The sequence below is a fragment of the Dermacentor silvarum genome, chromosome 1 (genome assembly GCF_013339745.2).
Source record: "Dermacentor silvarum isolate Dsil-2018 chromosome 1, BIME_Dsil_1.4, whole genome shotgun sequence".
In the NCBI taxonomy this organism is placed as follows: domain Eukaryota; kingdom Metazoa; phylum Arthropoda; class Arachnida; order Ixodida; family Ixodidae; genus Dermacentor; species Dermacentor silvarum.
In genome coordinates this window covers 452355864-452373291 of record NC_051154.1, presented here as the reverse complement: position 1 = coordinate 452373291, position 17428 = coordinate 452355864, and the positions used below count along the sequence as shown (strand labels likewise).

General features: G+C 43.5%; 1 protein-coding gene and 1 long non-coding RNA gene across 2 annotated transcripts in view; both read right to left on the bottom strand.

Moving 5' to 3' along the window:
• Positions 1 to 4776: 4776 nt before the first annotated feature.
• Positions 4777 to 14526, bottom strand: LOC119437772 (uncharacterized). Its single transcript, XR_005189532.2, has 2 exons — positions 14436 to 14526; positions 4777 to 6070 (listed from the first exon to the last, which is right to left on the bottom strand). It is a non-coding gene; the product is annotated as an uncharacterized LOC119437772 (long non-coding RNA).
• A 1817-nt stretch (positions 14527 to 16343) lies between these two features.
• The window catches only part of LOC125944197 (wings apart-like protein homolog), a 31180-nt gene continuing 30095 nt past the window's right edge, over positions 16344 to 17428 (bottom strand). The window contains exon 4 of the mRNA XM_049664520.1: positions 16344 to 16462. Within this exon, the coding sequence (XP_049520477.1) occupies positions 16391 to 16462 (72 nt within the window). The 3' untranslated portion in view covers positions 16344 to 16390. The remainder of the gene's footprint in view (positions 16463 to 17428) is intronic.

Below are 17428 nucleotides of genomic sequence, written 5' to 3'. Positions count from 1 at the left end.
AAAATCAAGTTAAAAGAAAAATTGAATCATTAAGTTTACAAATCTGTAACTCTGCACTAAATACGGATATCGTAGTTCTGTCAACTTCATCTGTTAGAGCACCTAGAGAGCACAAATTTGATATCTAAATTTACGGCTTACGTGAAATTGATGCAATGCTTACGAGTATTCCGCAAATGCCCTACTCACAAACTTGTGGTACAATTGAAAGCGCTGTATAAAACATCAGTTCTGTCCGCATTGATGCCTTCACATGTGTAGTTAACAATTTTGAAAACACGGTACTCGAGGTTTTTTTTTTTCATCTTTTCAATTCTCAACAATTTTTGTAAAAAAAAAAATTATGGCTTAAAAAGTCAGTTTCACGCGAAAGGCAAAGCATGAATTGCGATGGCAAATTATTAGACTTGTATAAACGTGCAAACATTCACTTACTAAGTAAACGAACAAGCATGGTGCTATGCACGCACAGGCAAACATGAACACATCTCACTTGATGACCGTGGACACTCGCTGTCAAAACGCTGGCGTGCGGAAGCGCAGTAGCAGCAGCGAGCGAATTGACTTTCGTGCTGCCACTCGCTTCAACGCAAACTAAGCGGCAAGAACACGGCGCACACAAAGCTATTGGCCCTAGGCACGCCTAGATTCTCTACATAGCTTTCAAGATAGGGCCTGCGCGTCCGCACCATACGCAGCCGCCTTGAGTCGAATTAACGGAAGCCTACTGTACAGAATTCGGCGTAACCCAAATAGAGGGAGATGAGTTGTCTCGTACAGGTTTCATGAGGCAGGGCATTCAACATTAGGTCTCAATTACTGGATTACTATACTACCTGCTTGGCAAGCGCTCTCATTTGCGAGTCTGCCAATGATTGATGATGTGTTGTGCAAATATGAAACCAGAGTGCTGAATGTGTGGTAAAAGTGGCAAGACTTGTTGGAAGTCGTTTAACCTACAAACTTGTGTAATACTGCACACTGACTTTAGTATAAACAAAACTGTGGAAAAGGGTGCGGCTATTACACAAGTCCATACAGCAGCAGTACGTTGTGATGAATTATTCTTCTAACAAGGCAAACATTTTTTGCGTGTGTATCATTCAACTTTACATTTGGCATCATTGCTTGCCTAGTCTGTTAAATCTTTGTTGCTAACAGGCAGCAAAATCAGCATACATGTCTGCAGCAGCTTGCTTTTCTGACAATGGGGTGCACATACAACAATGGTATTAAAGTTTTTCCAGACAGACCAGGCAGGTAAAGAAAAGCTTTAGTGAATGATACGAGCCAGAAAATGCGACCTTGTTGTGAAGTCGAGAGTGAAAACAAAGCAGCAGTGAGGGAAAAATCTTATTCTAAGGTCGTTTGAAAGAAAACAAGTCACATATCAATTGGTTTTTGATCCCTAGGGGTGTTTTAGTGCTGGAAATTCGACCTACATTGGTATTTATTTCAACACATTATTAACGTAGCAAACTGAACCTAGCATGTGGATGCTACAATAGAATGTTTATATACATATTAGCAGCAGCCTACTTACATCCACAAGATGGATGTCTCTCATAATTAAAATAAAGAAAAATCCTTATTTTCATAAAATTTATTGACTCCATTTTTCAGAACATTGGTTGTTTTTGTCCTGTAAATAAATATTCTGATACAAATACCACATCCTTATTAAACACAAGAAGATGAAATGGGGAAGCACGTGCAGCATACGTCCATTGAACGTATGAACTTTGTACAACTTCATAATTAACATGGTGCCCACAAAGAAAATGAAACAGCCACAAAGCACAACGAACCAGAATATCTCGAGAGTCAATAAATAGCCTTGTAAACAAAGACATGTAAACAAAACTTTTTTTTTTAAATGTGGTGGTGGGTGGCGGTGGTGGCGGTGAAACAATGGTAGTATGTACACACTGTGCCCAATTCATAGGCAGGTTGATGATCCAGCTATGAAAAAAAAAAAAAGTGCTGAACCCGGAATCTGGCTTTACTCTGTCAGCCATGTTGCTGATCAGTCTAGGGTACACTGCTCTGACAGACACACGAACACACAAAGCACAAAAATCATGCATACCATATGCCACTCATTTCCACGCATCCCTCTACAACGGCAAGGAAAGGCCTGAGTGCTTCCACAATACCACAGATGTGTCCTACACCAGTACCTATACATGCAAGCATTCTTTCTAGCCCTTGGTTCCCCCTCGGCAAAATTGGCAAGGGCTCCCCAACAGGTGGTTGAAAAAAAATTCAAGAGAAAAACTGTAGAATGGGAAGGGCCGGCTGCACATGTAACACCGATGTGTCCTACACCAGTACCTATACATACATGTAAGCATTCTTTCCAGCCCTTGGTTCCCCCTCGGCAAAATTGGCAAGGGCTCCCCAACAGGTGGTTGAAAAAAAATTCCAAGAGAAAAACTGTAGAATGGGAAAGGCCAGCTGCACATGTAACACCGATGTGTCCTACACCAGTACCTATACATACATGTAAGCATTCTTTCCAGCCCTTGGTTCCCCCTCGGCAAAATGGGCAAGGACTCCCCAACAGGTGGTTGAAAAAAAAATTCAAGAGAAAAACTGTAGAATGGGAAAGGCTGGCTGCACATATAACACCAATGCCCAAATATTCATTTTGCTAAGCCAATTCAACACATACACAAGACTAAATCTGCTTATGTGCAGCTTTAAACCAAAGCAAGCATAGCTGCCTCCATCTCTCATTGCACATAAAAAAAAATGTGGTGGGCAAAAAGTCCATAATCTTATAGTCCCCATCTTAAGAAAACCAACACACCAGCATAATACTAGCTAAAACATGTGTTCAAAAGCACCCTCCACTTTGAAAATTGAAGTTTGTGCAAAACCCTCCAATCCTGGTTGACTTCCTCAAACCCCCCCCCCCCCCCAAAAAAAATGGGCCAAAAATAAATAAACAAATAAAAAGGATGCCCATCAAGCCAAAGCAAAATTTCATGCTGTGAATGTAACTATGCTATAAAGGGAGCACTTCACAAGATAACCTCAAGAGAAATTAAGTACAGTGCAGTCCAGTTATAGTGATACGCACATACACATCACTTATATGAATCAGCCACTGTAGCAGAATCAACTTCTGTAGCGACTTTACACAAAAAGTAATGTAGTGTGTAAATATAATGCAACCATGATTACAATCACGGGGAACTGTGGGCTTTTAATAGCATCCTTGATCAACTGCACCAGACATCCTTACCCGAGTGGGGTGGACCCAACCAAAGCAGTTATTAGTTGTCGCTCTATGTCACGGCACCGGAGAAAAGGTCGGGGGTGGCAAGCACATATTTAAAAACGTTTTCCCTAAGCACAAACCTTTTGTTGAGGGACACAAATGCCCTTTAATAATGGTGATTTACCTTTAAAGGCAGCACACAAGCAGCAGGAAACTTGGAACAGCAAAGCCTTCCAAGGGTATGGTCAGAGGCTGGCAAGCCAAACTTTTTTTTTTTTTTGCAAACTTTCATAAAACTTGATGCAACAGTTTTAAAATCGTAGGAGCCCAAATTTGTAAACTTTACAGAAAATTCGCCAGAGTTGGCAGGTATGCAAATGGTAACCAAAAGTTGGTGTACTTGTAGAGGTAGTAGCTGGAAACTCCAACATATGGGGTATGAGCAATGCTGCTGTTTACAAGCTTTTTATGACACAAGGAGCAATTCCAAGAACCACTTACATTGTGGCCCTGCAATTACCGTGATGTAGCGGCGCTGTCAGAGCCTTCATTACTACCTTCATAGCCTAATTTATTTTGCCTGCATCATGTGCACTGGGCGCAAAATATGCAAATATGCAAAAATGCAGTTGTTCACCACAACCCACCTTTGTTATGTTCCACAGTGGGGCATTGCGCATAATACTCGCTTTGGCACAACTCCAGGGCCGTCTGATCAAGGGTGTTATTAAAAAACACATTATAATCAGGGTGTCGAACTGAATCTTACATAAAAACTGTACTCAAACTGAAATTTTGACCATAACTAACCTGAACCACAACCAATATTTATGAAATGGGCCTGAACCCAAATAAATAATAATAACGGTTTCCAGTAGTTCAAGCATATTTGGTGGCGTGGATACAAATGCATTAGGCTAATCAAAACAGCTTTCCTTCAGTACTCTGCCCGCGTCATTAGCAGCCTGCTATGACTTGTAATGCGGTTTGTATACATGAGTCAGGACAGATGCTGTGTCAAAAAGTAAGGTACCTTGCAGTCTCACACTCAGCTGTGCCAGATAGAGGCTGCAATGCATATGAAACGAGGTGCACCACTCTTGTTGTCATCCATCAGTATAAATAATGGTTGAAATGAGTTATCAGTTTATTTCATTCTGCATCTGGTCTATGTAGTTAGTCACCACCACAAGGTTGCTTGATTATTGCCTGCAGTGTGTATTTGCAAACTTGCAATTTTTTTATTAATGCAAGAAACAAAATCGCACATTAATTTATTCAGAACTATTCAATTTTTTATGTTCATGTCTGCTGCAGCTATGTAAAATTTAATTTTCATGCTTGGAAAAATGTAAAAAATCAAGCCCTGTCCCCCACCATGCCAGTAAAATCCCCTCCAATTCTTCCAGGTAAAACTTGCACACAGAGGCGATTCAATGGTAGCCTGCGTGCACCGCATTACACTAGTCCATGAAGTGGTATAGATTTTAATTTTCCCAAATCAGAACGAAATTGAAGCAGCTTGAACCCAAACCTGAACCAACCCAATATTTTCTTCCTGTTCGACATCCTGATTACAACGCAACAATTTGCAATGCAACTGTAGGTGGGCTTTAATATAGGGTGTTCTAGCCTAGTGTGGACGCATGGTCAACTACTACAATGTACATTGCAGTCCACTGTTAAAGGGAACGCATATGTACAGCACATGCTAAATTTACCCCCTGGCATGTGTGGAATTGTCCAGCTTTGCAGCCGGTGAGGCGACTAGTGGTTGGTGGCATTGGTACCTTTCTACAAACCCTGTTCAATACATTGACATTGCTTCAGCTAGCACTTGCAGCTGGAGTGCACGCAAAATGGGAGCTGCACACTGGAGTGTTCCCTTAAACAGTGGACCGTACTTATACACCTGATTAGGACCTGATGTGTTGGCAAACCAAACTGTGTGGCCTCACTTGTGCAGATGCACATCTGTGCAGATGAGGCAGAGCTGACACACACAACCTTATGATGCAGCACCCTGCCTTTATGTGCCAACTCTTCGGGCCCTGTTTAACATTACTGGATAGCGGATTTAAGGCCAGTGAAAATATAATAACGAGCTACAATGACCAGATGTCGGGGTTTTGTGAATATCCTTATAAATGAATTGCACTGTAGAGATGACAGAGACCTCAATAAAGAACAAGAAAAAGGTCTCCAGGAGGAGTGAAAGACATGTTGAAAAGTAATAAGAAGCTGAAACAATGTTTCAAAAATCCTTAAATAAGCTATATCACCTGGTGACAATAGTGACTAAAATACAACAGTCACTAAAAGAACAATAAAACACACAGTACATTGCTGTTTGATGTATGCACTTGTGGTTACATGAAGTCTTGTCAATTATTAAGTGTTCTCCAAAGTAGAACAGGTTGTTGAACATTCTTCGCAACTAAAAAAAAAAAAACTTGGCCTGCTCAAAATTCCTTGAACTGTGTTGTCAATAAAGCCAGTCTTCCCTCAACCTTATGTAATAAAGCATGTCAATGAATAACCTTTCCAATGAAAACAGAAAAAGTTAAGGGAAAAAGATGATGGAGAAACATGTCACATATATACAGAATTAAGAAAAAAAGAAAGGGGGGGTCAAGGAAATGGCCTTTACAATTAGCACGCACACATGCCAGTGAGTGGAAGTTGTCATGGAATCCAACTTGACTGCCTTGATAGAATAGGTTCCAAAGGCAAGGTAGGCAAGCTTGAAAAGGGGTCAAAGTGCCTGGCCTTGGATGATCAGCTGTCTTCAAGGACTTTGATGACACACTGCATGCTTTTTGTGGCTCTATTTCCAAGCACACCCTGCAAAAAAATAAAAGGCCACATCAATACATCAAATATCTTTACAAAAGCACATATTAGGCATATTTTTACTGCAGGTGAGAACTTATGCAAGTGGACATTAAGCTATGCTAATGTCCACTTGGCATAAGTTCTTGGTAGCAAGTATAGCTAAGCTATACCTGCTGCGTAGAGCACTCAAAACGGATGAAAGCCTATTCAAAACACAGTAGCCAGCCCTTGCATATGAATATTAAGGAACGTGGAAAGTACAGTTAAATCTTAATATAACAAAGTCGGTAAAATCGGCACTTTACTTTGTAATATTGAAATTATGTTACAATGAAATTTGACCTTTTATGCAAATAAGTAGGCATGTGTGAATACCAAATAGTGGATTTGAATCCAATATCGAATATTACAATATCTTTCACAAAATTTAATGCTTACAAGTTTTCTGGAAGAAAATATGATGCTGCACATTCTCGGAGTTTCTTAAAATAGCATAACAAGAATTTAACAAGCTATCACTAACTTACGGTACACAGAAATAAAAATATGCAATATGGTCTACTCTTATGAAAGGGAACACCAAAATAGTATGCCAGCACTGATTACAGCGCAATTCTAGGGTATGAAGGCGTAAAAAATATTTATCGATATAATTTGTTCTGAATAGAATCAAGTGCTCTTTTCCCTTGGAAACTAATCAATTGGTGCTGTTCTGTTGTACTAAAAAAAAAAAAAAAAAGATTACCAGTTTGGTGGATGTGTGTTTTTGCGGCAATCTTTTATTTATTGCATAGAAAGTTTCGCTTTCCAGTTTTTCTCCAAATACAGGAAGGCTATGTCAACTTTACGGCAGGTGGGTTATCGTAAGGCCAATCTGCACAGCACACGAACGGACCGTGCATCACCTCCGTGCTTAGCCGGCACTTATGGTAAAAATCAGGAACCGTCCGCACCGTTTCATTGTCACGTTCGGCGCGATTTGCCACCGGTCAAAGACTCTGAAATCTGGGAGGGTGACGCCTAGTTTGCGCGACGCTCGCTCCCCCCTCTCCCCACGTTCATCCGCCGTTCGCGCAAATGCAACACCTTCGTGCCCGCCGTGTAACTTCAAAGCTAGTCTTGCAACGGGTTGCTCGAAGCTACAAGAAGGAACAGATGTGCGTCTACAAACAGCGTCGGGAACGAGAGGCCGCCATAAGGTGTCTCGCAATGACGGCAGCCGTGAGCAACTTTGTTGCCATCCCTTGTACTCGTTTTCGTTAGCGAAACGGTCGTTGGCTTTCCGCGTGCCGCACGGCTGCTGCGACTAGATCTGCGTCGATTCCGCACCAAACAGTAACTTGAGACGGCGACACCGGAGAAGCAGCGCTGATTAGGCCTAGTGGCCGGCCTAGGCAGTGTGGCTGCGAATAAAATTAGTGGTAATGGACCACAAGCCGTCGCGGAATGCTTGCCGCTAATATGTGCGTACGGGTGGTTCATCATTGATCAGTCCCGAAAACACGCGCGCGGTTTATATTGACGGTTGCTGAAACGGCGTGAAGATAGTCACCGCGTATCCAACATGATCTGCGTGCCTATCAGCGGCTAATCAGCCCGATCTTTGCACATGCTCGATGAAATACGCGCCGGTTTTGCTGCCATTCCCTCTGTCTGCGTCGCGTTTGTCATTTCGATGGGTCCTGTCGACCAGGACGAACCTTGTACCGCCAGAGGTGGACCCGGCCAACGCTGCACCGTTCTGCAAATTGCGGCGTTCGGGCGCTGCGTGTGCGATCCACACATCAGGTCGACATCGGGGAGCGTTCGCAGTAACAAAGTCTGCTACCGTGTCAGCCGAGGCAGACCATCCATGGCGTGCTTGGTGCTCTTTTGCGCCGGAAATGGAGTGAAATGCTTGCTTGGGCAGCATCGAGCACAAGGGGCTCCGCGGCACACGCGACATGTGGAACTGTGTGGATCTCGGCACCGAATACATAGAACATTTGAAAAATCGAATAGTAGATATTCAATTCACGAATCGAATTATTTTAACCTGCCGTATTTGATTCCATTCGGTGATATTCGAGTAGCTGCACACCCCTACAAATAAGTACAATCTCTGACAGATTTTTTTAACACGCAAGGGGCAACAAAATATTCTGATTTATCGGCCAATCATAAAATAAGTCGCAGTTTCGCCTCAAAGGCGAAGCATCGATTACAATAGCAATTAGACAGCTATATACGAAGTAAGGATAATAGTTTTATCGGACGTGCGAACTTGCGAACATTCGCTTACTAAATAAATTAGCAAGCATGGTGTCACGCGCGCTCAAGCAAACATGAACACATATCACTCAATGACTGGGGGGCACTCGCTGGCGTGAGGAAGCGCGGCAGCAGCAATGTGCGAATTAACCTTCGTGCTGCATCTCGCTTCAACGCGAACTAGGCGGTGCGAACACAGCGCACACGAAACTATCAGCACTCGGCGCACTCTGTCCCCATCGCAGATCCCTTTCAAGATAAGGCCGCGCTTGTCGCGCCATATGCAGCCAATGCCGGAGTAGACCCCCTCCTCCTCCCTTCCCTCGGTACCTTGCGCAATGGAAGATGGCGTGCTTCCTCCCCGCCTTCCTCCCTCGATCGCGCGAGGCCGAGCCACCATTGCCGGCTCACCCTAGCACGCTTTCACTCGCAGATATGGCGCGCGGCACGATGTTATCGCATTTGTACTTTATACGGAACTTCACTGCGACGCCGATGCCAACGGCGGAAATGTGCCTGGAGTGCTATCGCATTAAAACATCGAACCGCTATCGCATTTAAAACAAATTACGACGAGGAGAAAATTCTCATGTTGTTGAATTTAAAAGTCAGTAACCAGATACGGTTCCATGCAGCGTCGACGATATGTTTACAAAACCAGTACAAAGCAAAGCCTGCAAAGCACCTGCTGAGTTTGACACACACTTCAGCTCTTCAGGTGGCTTTTCGAAGTTGACTTTCCCATTGTAATGATGTCAATCACCTTTAGGCATGATAGCAGTGTCCAAAGACACTACAGCCAAATATACTTGTGTTAAGGGGCGACATGGGTCCCGGATAAAAACACTTTTGTTATTAACCTAGCACAATTTTTCAGGTAATATTCAACCTTGTGTGCTGATTACAAATATGCAGTTAGTTTTTCCCAAGTCAGTCCAAGAAAAATATGTTCCAATTATTTATGTTATAAATTGGGATGTGACTTGCAAAAAATTTACTGCACTAAGAGCTAAAATTAAGCAGGTATCTTCCTGAATGTTCAAAGAGTGCAAGTTTGCATTTTAGTGTTTATATCTGTATTTTAGCTGAAGTTATGAAATTTTAGAGTTGCAACTTTGCAAATGTGAATTTTTATTAGTGATTCCTCCAATATTTCAAATTTTGCAGTGTCCTAAAACACCCTATCATAGCTTTTGTGCACACTCTGACTCTCTAGCATTCCGGCCAAAAAAGAAATCAAGAGGATTGAATGAGTAACAGTGACACAGTGCTGTTGGAAAAATCATTCTTTGAGAAAAATGCAAAAATTACAGTGTGTGCAAAAATGGCATTTTATGCTACAATACCAGGTAGTTTTCTTCAGAAGCAGCATTGAAGGCTTGTTTTGGCAGGAAAGCAAGCGGCGAACATGCTCTTTCAAACAAGACTGAGATGGCCTGGCTATGATAGATGGTTTTGGAATGGCAAATGACACAAAATGGGCCACGTCAGCACTTTCATGGGCAAACTGACATTTAATTGGACAAATACAGTGTTTTCTTCCTCAACGGCGTGTCATTCTGAGCTAGTTCTGAGCTGCCAGCAGGTGCGCCCTGGTATGGGGATTAGAAAAAATAATAAAATGATTGCTAAATTTTACTGAATTTTTGTCTCCAGGACCCATGTGCCTCCTTAAAACCGAACTGCTGAAACTTACTTTCCGGCAGGCATTTCTAGAGCCTATGTATGGCTCAAACACAGAGCCATGATGGCTGTGGTGTGACCAAACTAGCAAAACAACCGAATGGTGGCATGGCTTGTTCACTTGATCTAGCCTTGTGTAGCTCCACGATGGCAGCGGCAATTTAAACAAGCCTGTTGTCAGTGGCTGTGTATACACCACATTGCAATCGTTTAGCAACATTCTAAAAAAAAAATACTAGGATTGTTTCCCGATAGACAGTGTCCTGGCATAGCCTTTATGCGGAGTTTGTTACTTTCAATGTTCAGAAGTCACCCCCAACCTCTGTTTTCAGGAACTCAAGGCGCACATTTTATTTTCAAGCAGTTATAAGGGCCCTTGAATGTCCTTTTCCAAATTCAAGGATTTTCAAGGATTTCAAGGAGGTGTATGAACCCTGCCCTAACATGAATGTACAGCAGAACCTCGTTCAAACATTTTGGGAAAAAATGTGAGAAAATAAATTTGCGTAGCTTGAACCAGAGGCCCATTGCTAAAGAGACAGCGGAGCTGATGGGCATCTAGCTAGTCCTGGCTTTTGGGCTAGGCTAAGCACTACCAAGTCATCCCCAGCATTTCCTGGAATTTATTGATTATTGATCAATTATCGATTAGCTAATGATTGGCTATCGCAAGGTATTGGCCATGTATTAGGGCTAGGCTAAGCACTACCAAGTCATTCACAGCATTTCCCCGAATTTATTGATATTGTCGATTACCAATTAGCTATTGATTGGCTATCACAAGGTATTTGCCACATTAGGTGCACTCCAGCATTCCTCGCATGTCTCTGTCTGGAAAGAGTACATCATCATCTATGATACCGTACAAAACTGTACCATTTACAATAGCTGGAGCACGTACGTGCGAGCACGATCGCTCGCTGCTTAGGACGTGGACTAGGCACTTGCGGACGGCAATGCCGGAAGCTCGCTTTGTAAATGGCCTCCAAGCTTGCTCACATGGCGCGTCGCGCCATCACGGAGGCCATAGTTTGTTTGCCTCTTGCTTCTACTGCCACTTCCACCGTCGGCGCTGCAGTCTGGCATGCTCAGTCTTGGGGCGCCGAGCGATCGTGAACTGGCGTATTGTTCTCAATGCCATCGGCCGCTGCCGTGTGATGCCGGTTGGCACCGACGCCGAAAATCCGTCGAAGATTTACCCCCTGGTGGTTGGGCCTTAAACATTCCTTGGCAAGGATTGTTGCGGCATGAGACGCAGATGCACGCAGAGCTGGTGGAGGCCACCAGGCTCTGCATGCACCAGCTCGTTGTCGTATTGCGTAATGAGACTGAGCTGGTAAGCGACGCTAAAATATGATGCACCAGAGCCAAACATGATCAATCATGCTCACTTGGCCTGCAGACGCATTTAGACAGATGGCAGGTAGACGAGGATTAAGAAAAAAAAAAAAAAGGCAGGGGGAGGGGACATCGCGCAAAACTTGCCGTGGGCCTCCCGATTTTGAGGGCACCGACCGTGTTCGACGCGTGTGGCGCCATGACAATGAGGAGTCGTGCTGAGTGATGTGATGCACACTCGCCGCTTTTGTGTGTCATGCAGATTGGCCTCGTAACAAGCTGATGATAACCCACAGAAACCACCTGCCCTAAAGATGGAAAAACCCTCCTGCTTTCTGGAAGAAAACTGGAGCAATACTTTCTAAGCAATAAAAGATTGCCATTAGGCACAGTATGGCCCACTATTCAACTGAAAACCCCATTGGTATTTCACTACTTCTTCAGCTTCAGAGGGAAAAAGCACTTTCTATTTGACAGACATTCTATGGCTAAAAAATATTTCCCAGACCTTCGTATACGAACTGAGTTGTTTTTAGCGCTGGCAATACTAATTTGGTGGTCCCTTTAATAAGAGGAGAGCATACTATGCATCTCAATTCATAGGTACCTAAATACTGATAGCTAGCAAGATTCTTGCAGGTAATTTTCCTGGGCATTGCAGCACGTTTCTTGCATAAAATTTGGAAGCATAAAAGTTTGTGCTAATTTCTGATATCGATAAAAATCTACTATTCAGTATCCGCACGCCCTTAATTTTACATTGAAACTATAAGCAGTCAGCCGGGATTGCAGAAAAGTTTGTTAATGTGGTGTTCGTCGTAACGTGTTTCACTGTACATTCTTTTACAAGAACCTCACTATGTGAGCATAAAATGTGTGGACAAGCTCCAGGAAAAAATGACATTCGAAAACATCTCGGACGTTGACGCAAATGATGAGAAGGAGGAGTAGGATGTTGCTGAAGTTCACTTGGAAATTTCTGCTTGTAGACCCCTTGTACATTATACAGTAGACTTTCATTTTCGACTCCAGTTAATTCGATCCGGACCGAAGGTCCCGGCTGCCACCCATGCATTTCTATGGGCCGAAACATTTATTTCGAATCTAAAATTGGCAATCGCCGGTCCACGCGCACACGCGTGACCCCAATACGACCCCTTTAGTGGCAGCATCTGTCTCGGCTGAGCTTAGGGGACAGTGAGTGCTTTGAATACTACAGTCATCTCCTGTCGAAAGCACAATACTACGGTATTTACCCATTCTAACAGGCGCCTTTTCAAGAAATTGGGCTGAAAATTGCCGAATACAAAACCAGAACCGCCTTCGTGGTATTCACGCTTTATTGCATAATATGGCTGTATTGCGGCAAAGCAGACTTTAAAAATCATGCGGCAAAGCTGACTTTAAAACTGCAGGGAACCTGACTTTAGGGAACCAGCCGCCATTCTAAAAAATCGGGTGTGTATTCGACTTTGGATACATAGAAAGTGGGTGCGCGATTGTGTTGGAGGTGTGTTAAATTTGAGCAAATACTGCCAAATGAATCAGCGGTGTGTGTTGACGTTTTTTCTGCATCTTGTTCAATTCAACCCACTGAATAATTTGATCAATTTGTCAGTCCTGTCACGGTCGAATTTACGGATGTCAATTGTATATTGCTCATTGATTTCAAAATTCCTTATCAAATGCAACTATGAAGTTATTACGTAACACGTTCAGCCCAGATATGATGACAGATGAATACAAAACTGCATGAAAGTCATTTAACCATACTATACTTTGCCACCATATTTGTTCTCTCGCTCGCTCGTTCATGGCAACAGTGATCAAAGACGTTCCCTTTGTACTGATGTGATGACAAATACTACCTCACTGGCCAAGGTTGTTACAATTTGCGTTTACGTCTAATACCGGTGTCACACGGACACTTTTGATTGCAGTCAAGACAGGGCAGGATAGGATTTCTAGATCAAGATTGGTTTCATTTCGTGAGCTCACACAAAGGAGTCAATCGCGATTCTTAAGTTCAATTCCAATCGGGCGCTCAAAAGTGCCTGTGTAACACCAGTATAAATACTAATAAATATGGCACCCCTGTCACCATATTGAAACACTAACTGAAACCATCAGCCTTGCATATACGACGGGCAGTGACTTCGAGGCAAAAGATTTTTGCAAGAAAAAAACCTTACTTAACATTCGAATAAATACAGTACAAGATGTAGGTGAACAGAATGCTCAAGAAGTAGAATTTGCAGAAAAATTTTGCAAAAAGTTTTCAATAAAAGAGAAGGCCTTTTCTTTAGACATACAAACAATGCCTTTAGAGACAACTTCAGATGCAAGGTGTGCGTTAGAGACGGGTAAGTACCATGATCAGACATTGTGAGCTACAGTTATAGCTTGAAAATCTTATAGGGCAAGCCGAAAATAGGCGTTTTCGACAGGAGATGAAGTGTGTTCAATGCATTCCTTGTAGCCTAAGCTCCGCCAAGACAGACCCTACCATTAAAGGGGCTACTATTGGGGTCGCCATAGGGGTAAGGCACGTGCGTGCTGACTGTTCAAGTTCCAATTATCTGGTGAAGGCAAATTTTAGGATTGAAATAACGAAAGTTGGGTGCATAGAAATGCATGGGCGCCGGTTGGGACTTCCGTCAGGACCGATTAGCTGAAAAATCAAATTAACCAGAGTCAAATTAATGGAAGTCTACTGTACACAGGAGAGGCAGGGATTTGTCCTTAGATGATCAGGTTTGTTTGAAAAATAGTTCGCGAGACCAAAACATGTTCGAAATAACCGTAGAGCATTTTTAGCAGTTCTAAGTTTGTGGCAGTTTTTCTGTATTCCATTACATTTGACCATGCGGGGCCACCAATCATTCGAGTTATCTATCAATTCGAACTAGGAGATTTCGAATCACTGGGATTTCACTATACTTTTGTGCAGCGAAAATCTCCTGATCACAGAGGAGCATATGCTGTGTCGCATAGCAGTGGGCTAAATTAGTGTAGCCGTAACAACAAATTTAAGATCTCTGCTTTTCGAAAGACAACAAGGCTTGACACTAATGTGCTAGTTTTCAGATTAAGCAATACTTACCGTCAGATTGATAAAATTATGAAATTTCTTAAGTGCATCGACCAATGGATCAAACTTGCCCTCCGGTGTGTACTGCCGCAATTTTTGGCAAGATCCTGCAAATATGAACATCAATAATGTTAATAAACAGCTCTATACTCACTTGTAACATGTGCATGCACGATTACATGTTCATACCATGCATGGGCACACAATTACAGGTTCAAGCCCCTAATAATACAGTTGAAGCTTCGTTAATTCAGCACTCAATATTGAAAATTATGAATACCGTAGAGTGGAATCACGTTGACATGACCTTCACGGGAACCGGAAAATAAAGCGTATCATCCAACGTATTATCCAACTAAATCGTATTACTGGGAAAAGAAAGAAAAGAAAAAAAAAAATAGCATCCCGAAAGGGGTTACGCAGATCGTATCAATGAGGTTCCACTGTATATCCATGTGTAAGGGCCACACTTTTTTCATAAAATTGGGCCCAAGTTTCTTGAGTTCAATCTGCACAGTCGAATACGTTTATAACGAACTCGATAGTTCCGCGAAAAGTGGTCATTATATCAGTAGTTCATTATATATGGACTCGCCCTTAAGAACGCACAAAACTTTAAAGCACTGAAGCTGGCCTTAGTCAATTTGGCAGCACGTTGGTCCATCAGATGCCATTCTGTTCCCGGTGCATTCCCACACCTAGCTGCAAGCTTGCGTTAGAAACGTACATCCATCTAAAGAACAAAATGCGGTGTCGTCCAATTCGAAACTGCAAGCGCCATTTTTTTATTCGAGAGCTTGCGATATTTTTACTACCAGCAGAACATGACTCTATTCTGCTCAAGAGAGCGAAGCGTTTTAGTGGGCCAGACGCGTAACATTGGAAAGTACTACGGCATGCTACCATTCTGCGAAGGTCTCGGACAGGTTGCTTCAGGGAAAAAAAAAAAGGATGTTCGAAAGCTAAAATGTCACCGCGAACCGTTATCAGCAACGCGTAAACAAAGTGCCACCAAACTGTGATCTCCTGATAATAGCATAGTAACCGCCGACCCTTCGCAACATGAGTGGCGGCAGCACATGTGCACATGTGACTCGGGCCGCATCGGCAGGAATGCTTGAGCAACCGTTGTTCCTGGGGCGGAAAGACATGGATGGTTGTTCCAAATCGTTAGAAAAGGCGTAATGCAAATGGTGCTGACGGACAATTGCGCAACGAGAGTGCTGCCGTCGTGGCATCTGATATTGCACCGGCACACACCCCGTGCCACACTGTTTAAGCTGTATGCTGCACACGTCGCATGACCACGCGTTACCTTTTTCGCGGCTTCCGAATTCTGTGCGAGAAAGTCGCTCGCTCTTCTCGAAAGCCGTATCATTGTCGCGGTTGGACTGGAGCGGGCGTGCGCTGCCGTGCTTTGGCAATTCGCGTGTGTCCTCTTTTTACTGCGACTAGGTTCGAAGCGCTCATTGTAGCAGTACGGCGATTTAAAAAATGTTCGTTATACACTTGAACCTTGCTATAGCGAAACGTAATATAACGAAATAATGGATATAACAAAGTAAGTAAAATTCCCCTTCAATGCCGACAGAGATCTAGGAATTTAAAACCTCGTTTAATTAACTGAAATTGTCCTGCCAATGGATATAACGGACTAGATTTATCTCTAAAAAAAGTACCCGAGCGTTGCGTGCTGAGTACATCGCTTTCCGTGGGGTTTGGCTCCCCCTTCAACTTTATTATAACGAGGTTCGAGTGTATCTGGAAGCAGTTTCCATAGGGAGGGTCAGAAAATCATAAATGCACTGAAATGTGGTTGTTCTAACCAATGAATTGTATATCTGGGATCGTTATAAGTGGGTTCCACTGTACGCCAATAAACAATTAAGTTATATCTGCTTTGAAAAATTGAAATGCTTGCCACCATGTGCGATGACCTTGGGAAGCCTTTACTTTAGCTTCATTTGCTACCCCATTCGTCCTTGTTGACAGGGAACCAGCGAGCTGGAGCAGCTGGATTCTGGTTGACCCCAAGCGCGCTGTTACAAATGAAGCCATCATCGAATGAGGGCTCGGTCATTGCATCATACATTATACATGCAATGAAACACACCAAAGTTTTCTGGCAAAACATGCACAAAATTTTACAGTTGATAGTGCTTGCGTATGTTAGCTTACATGGGAGCAACGAAAGATCACTGCCCAAATGAGCACTCCGTATGCACTGTACCATTTGTGCAGTACATGTACACACTGTGCTTACAGCACAAGCCGTGGGTGCCGGGACACGACTTCTGCCGGGCTAGCCAACGAATGCAGAAAAAACCAAGAGGAAAATGATGATAATGTCTCTAGCACCATGATGATACCAGGCTGTTTAAAGGTGAAGCCAATCTTGGACACAGGCTCAGGGATGCGATCTTGTACGCGTTTCAAAATGGAACGGAGGTGGCCCGTTCCATCGAGCCGCACACGATGTGGCAATTTGAAACCGTGACCGCACACGATTGGTGAATTTGAACCATGACGATCAAATTGACATCGTGTGCGGCTCGTTGAACGGACCGCCCGTTCCGTTTTGGAACGCGGTACAAAGATCGCACCCCTGATTCCGCTGCGCTTAAGGTTGCACAGTGAAAAAACCCGAGGGTTTTCATGTGAAATGGTGGGGAGCACACCGCCATTCCGCCCGCCGTATTCACGTTGTCACATTCGCACGTTGTAGATGCATCGGGAGCCGGCGGAGACATGCGAGAGAGGCACTATGTCCTCTCCGGTTTCTCCCTCGCTCTCGCGATGCGCCATACCCTTCCTCCCGGCTAGTGGGAAAAGGAAAGGCATCTGAGGGTGAGGAGGACACTCCCCGTGCAAACAAGTTTAAAAGGTATAAAAGAGCACCACCATGGGACACTCCCTCTTATGGCGCCCCGACCTCAAACCTGCAGGATACAGATATACCTGCTGCAACCTGTGAGTGACCTTGTTGCCTGACTATCACATGCAAC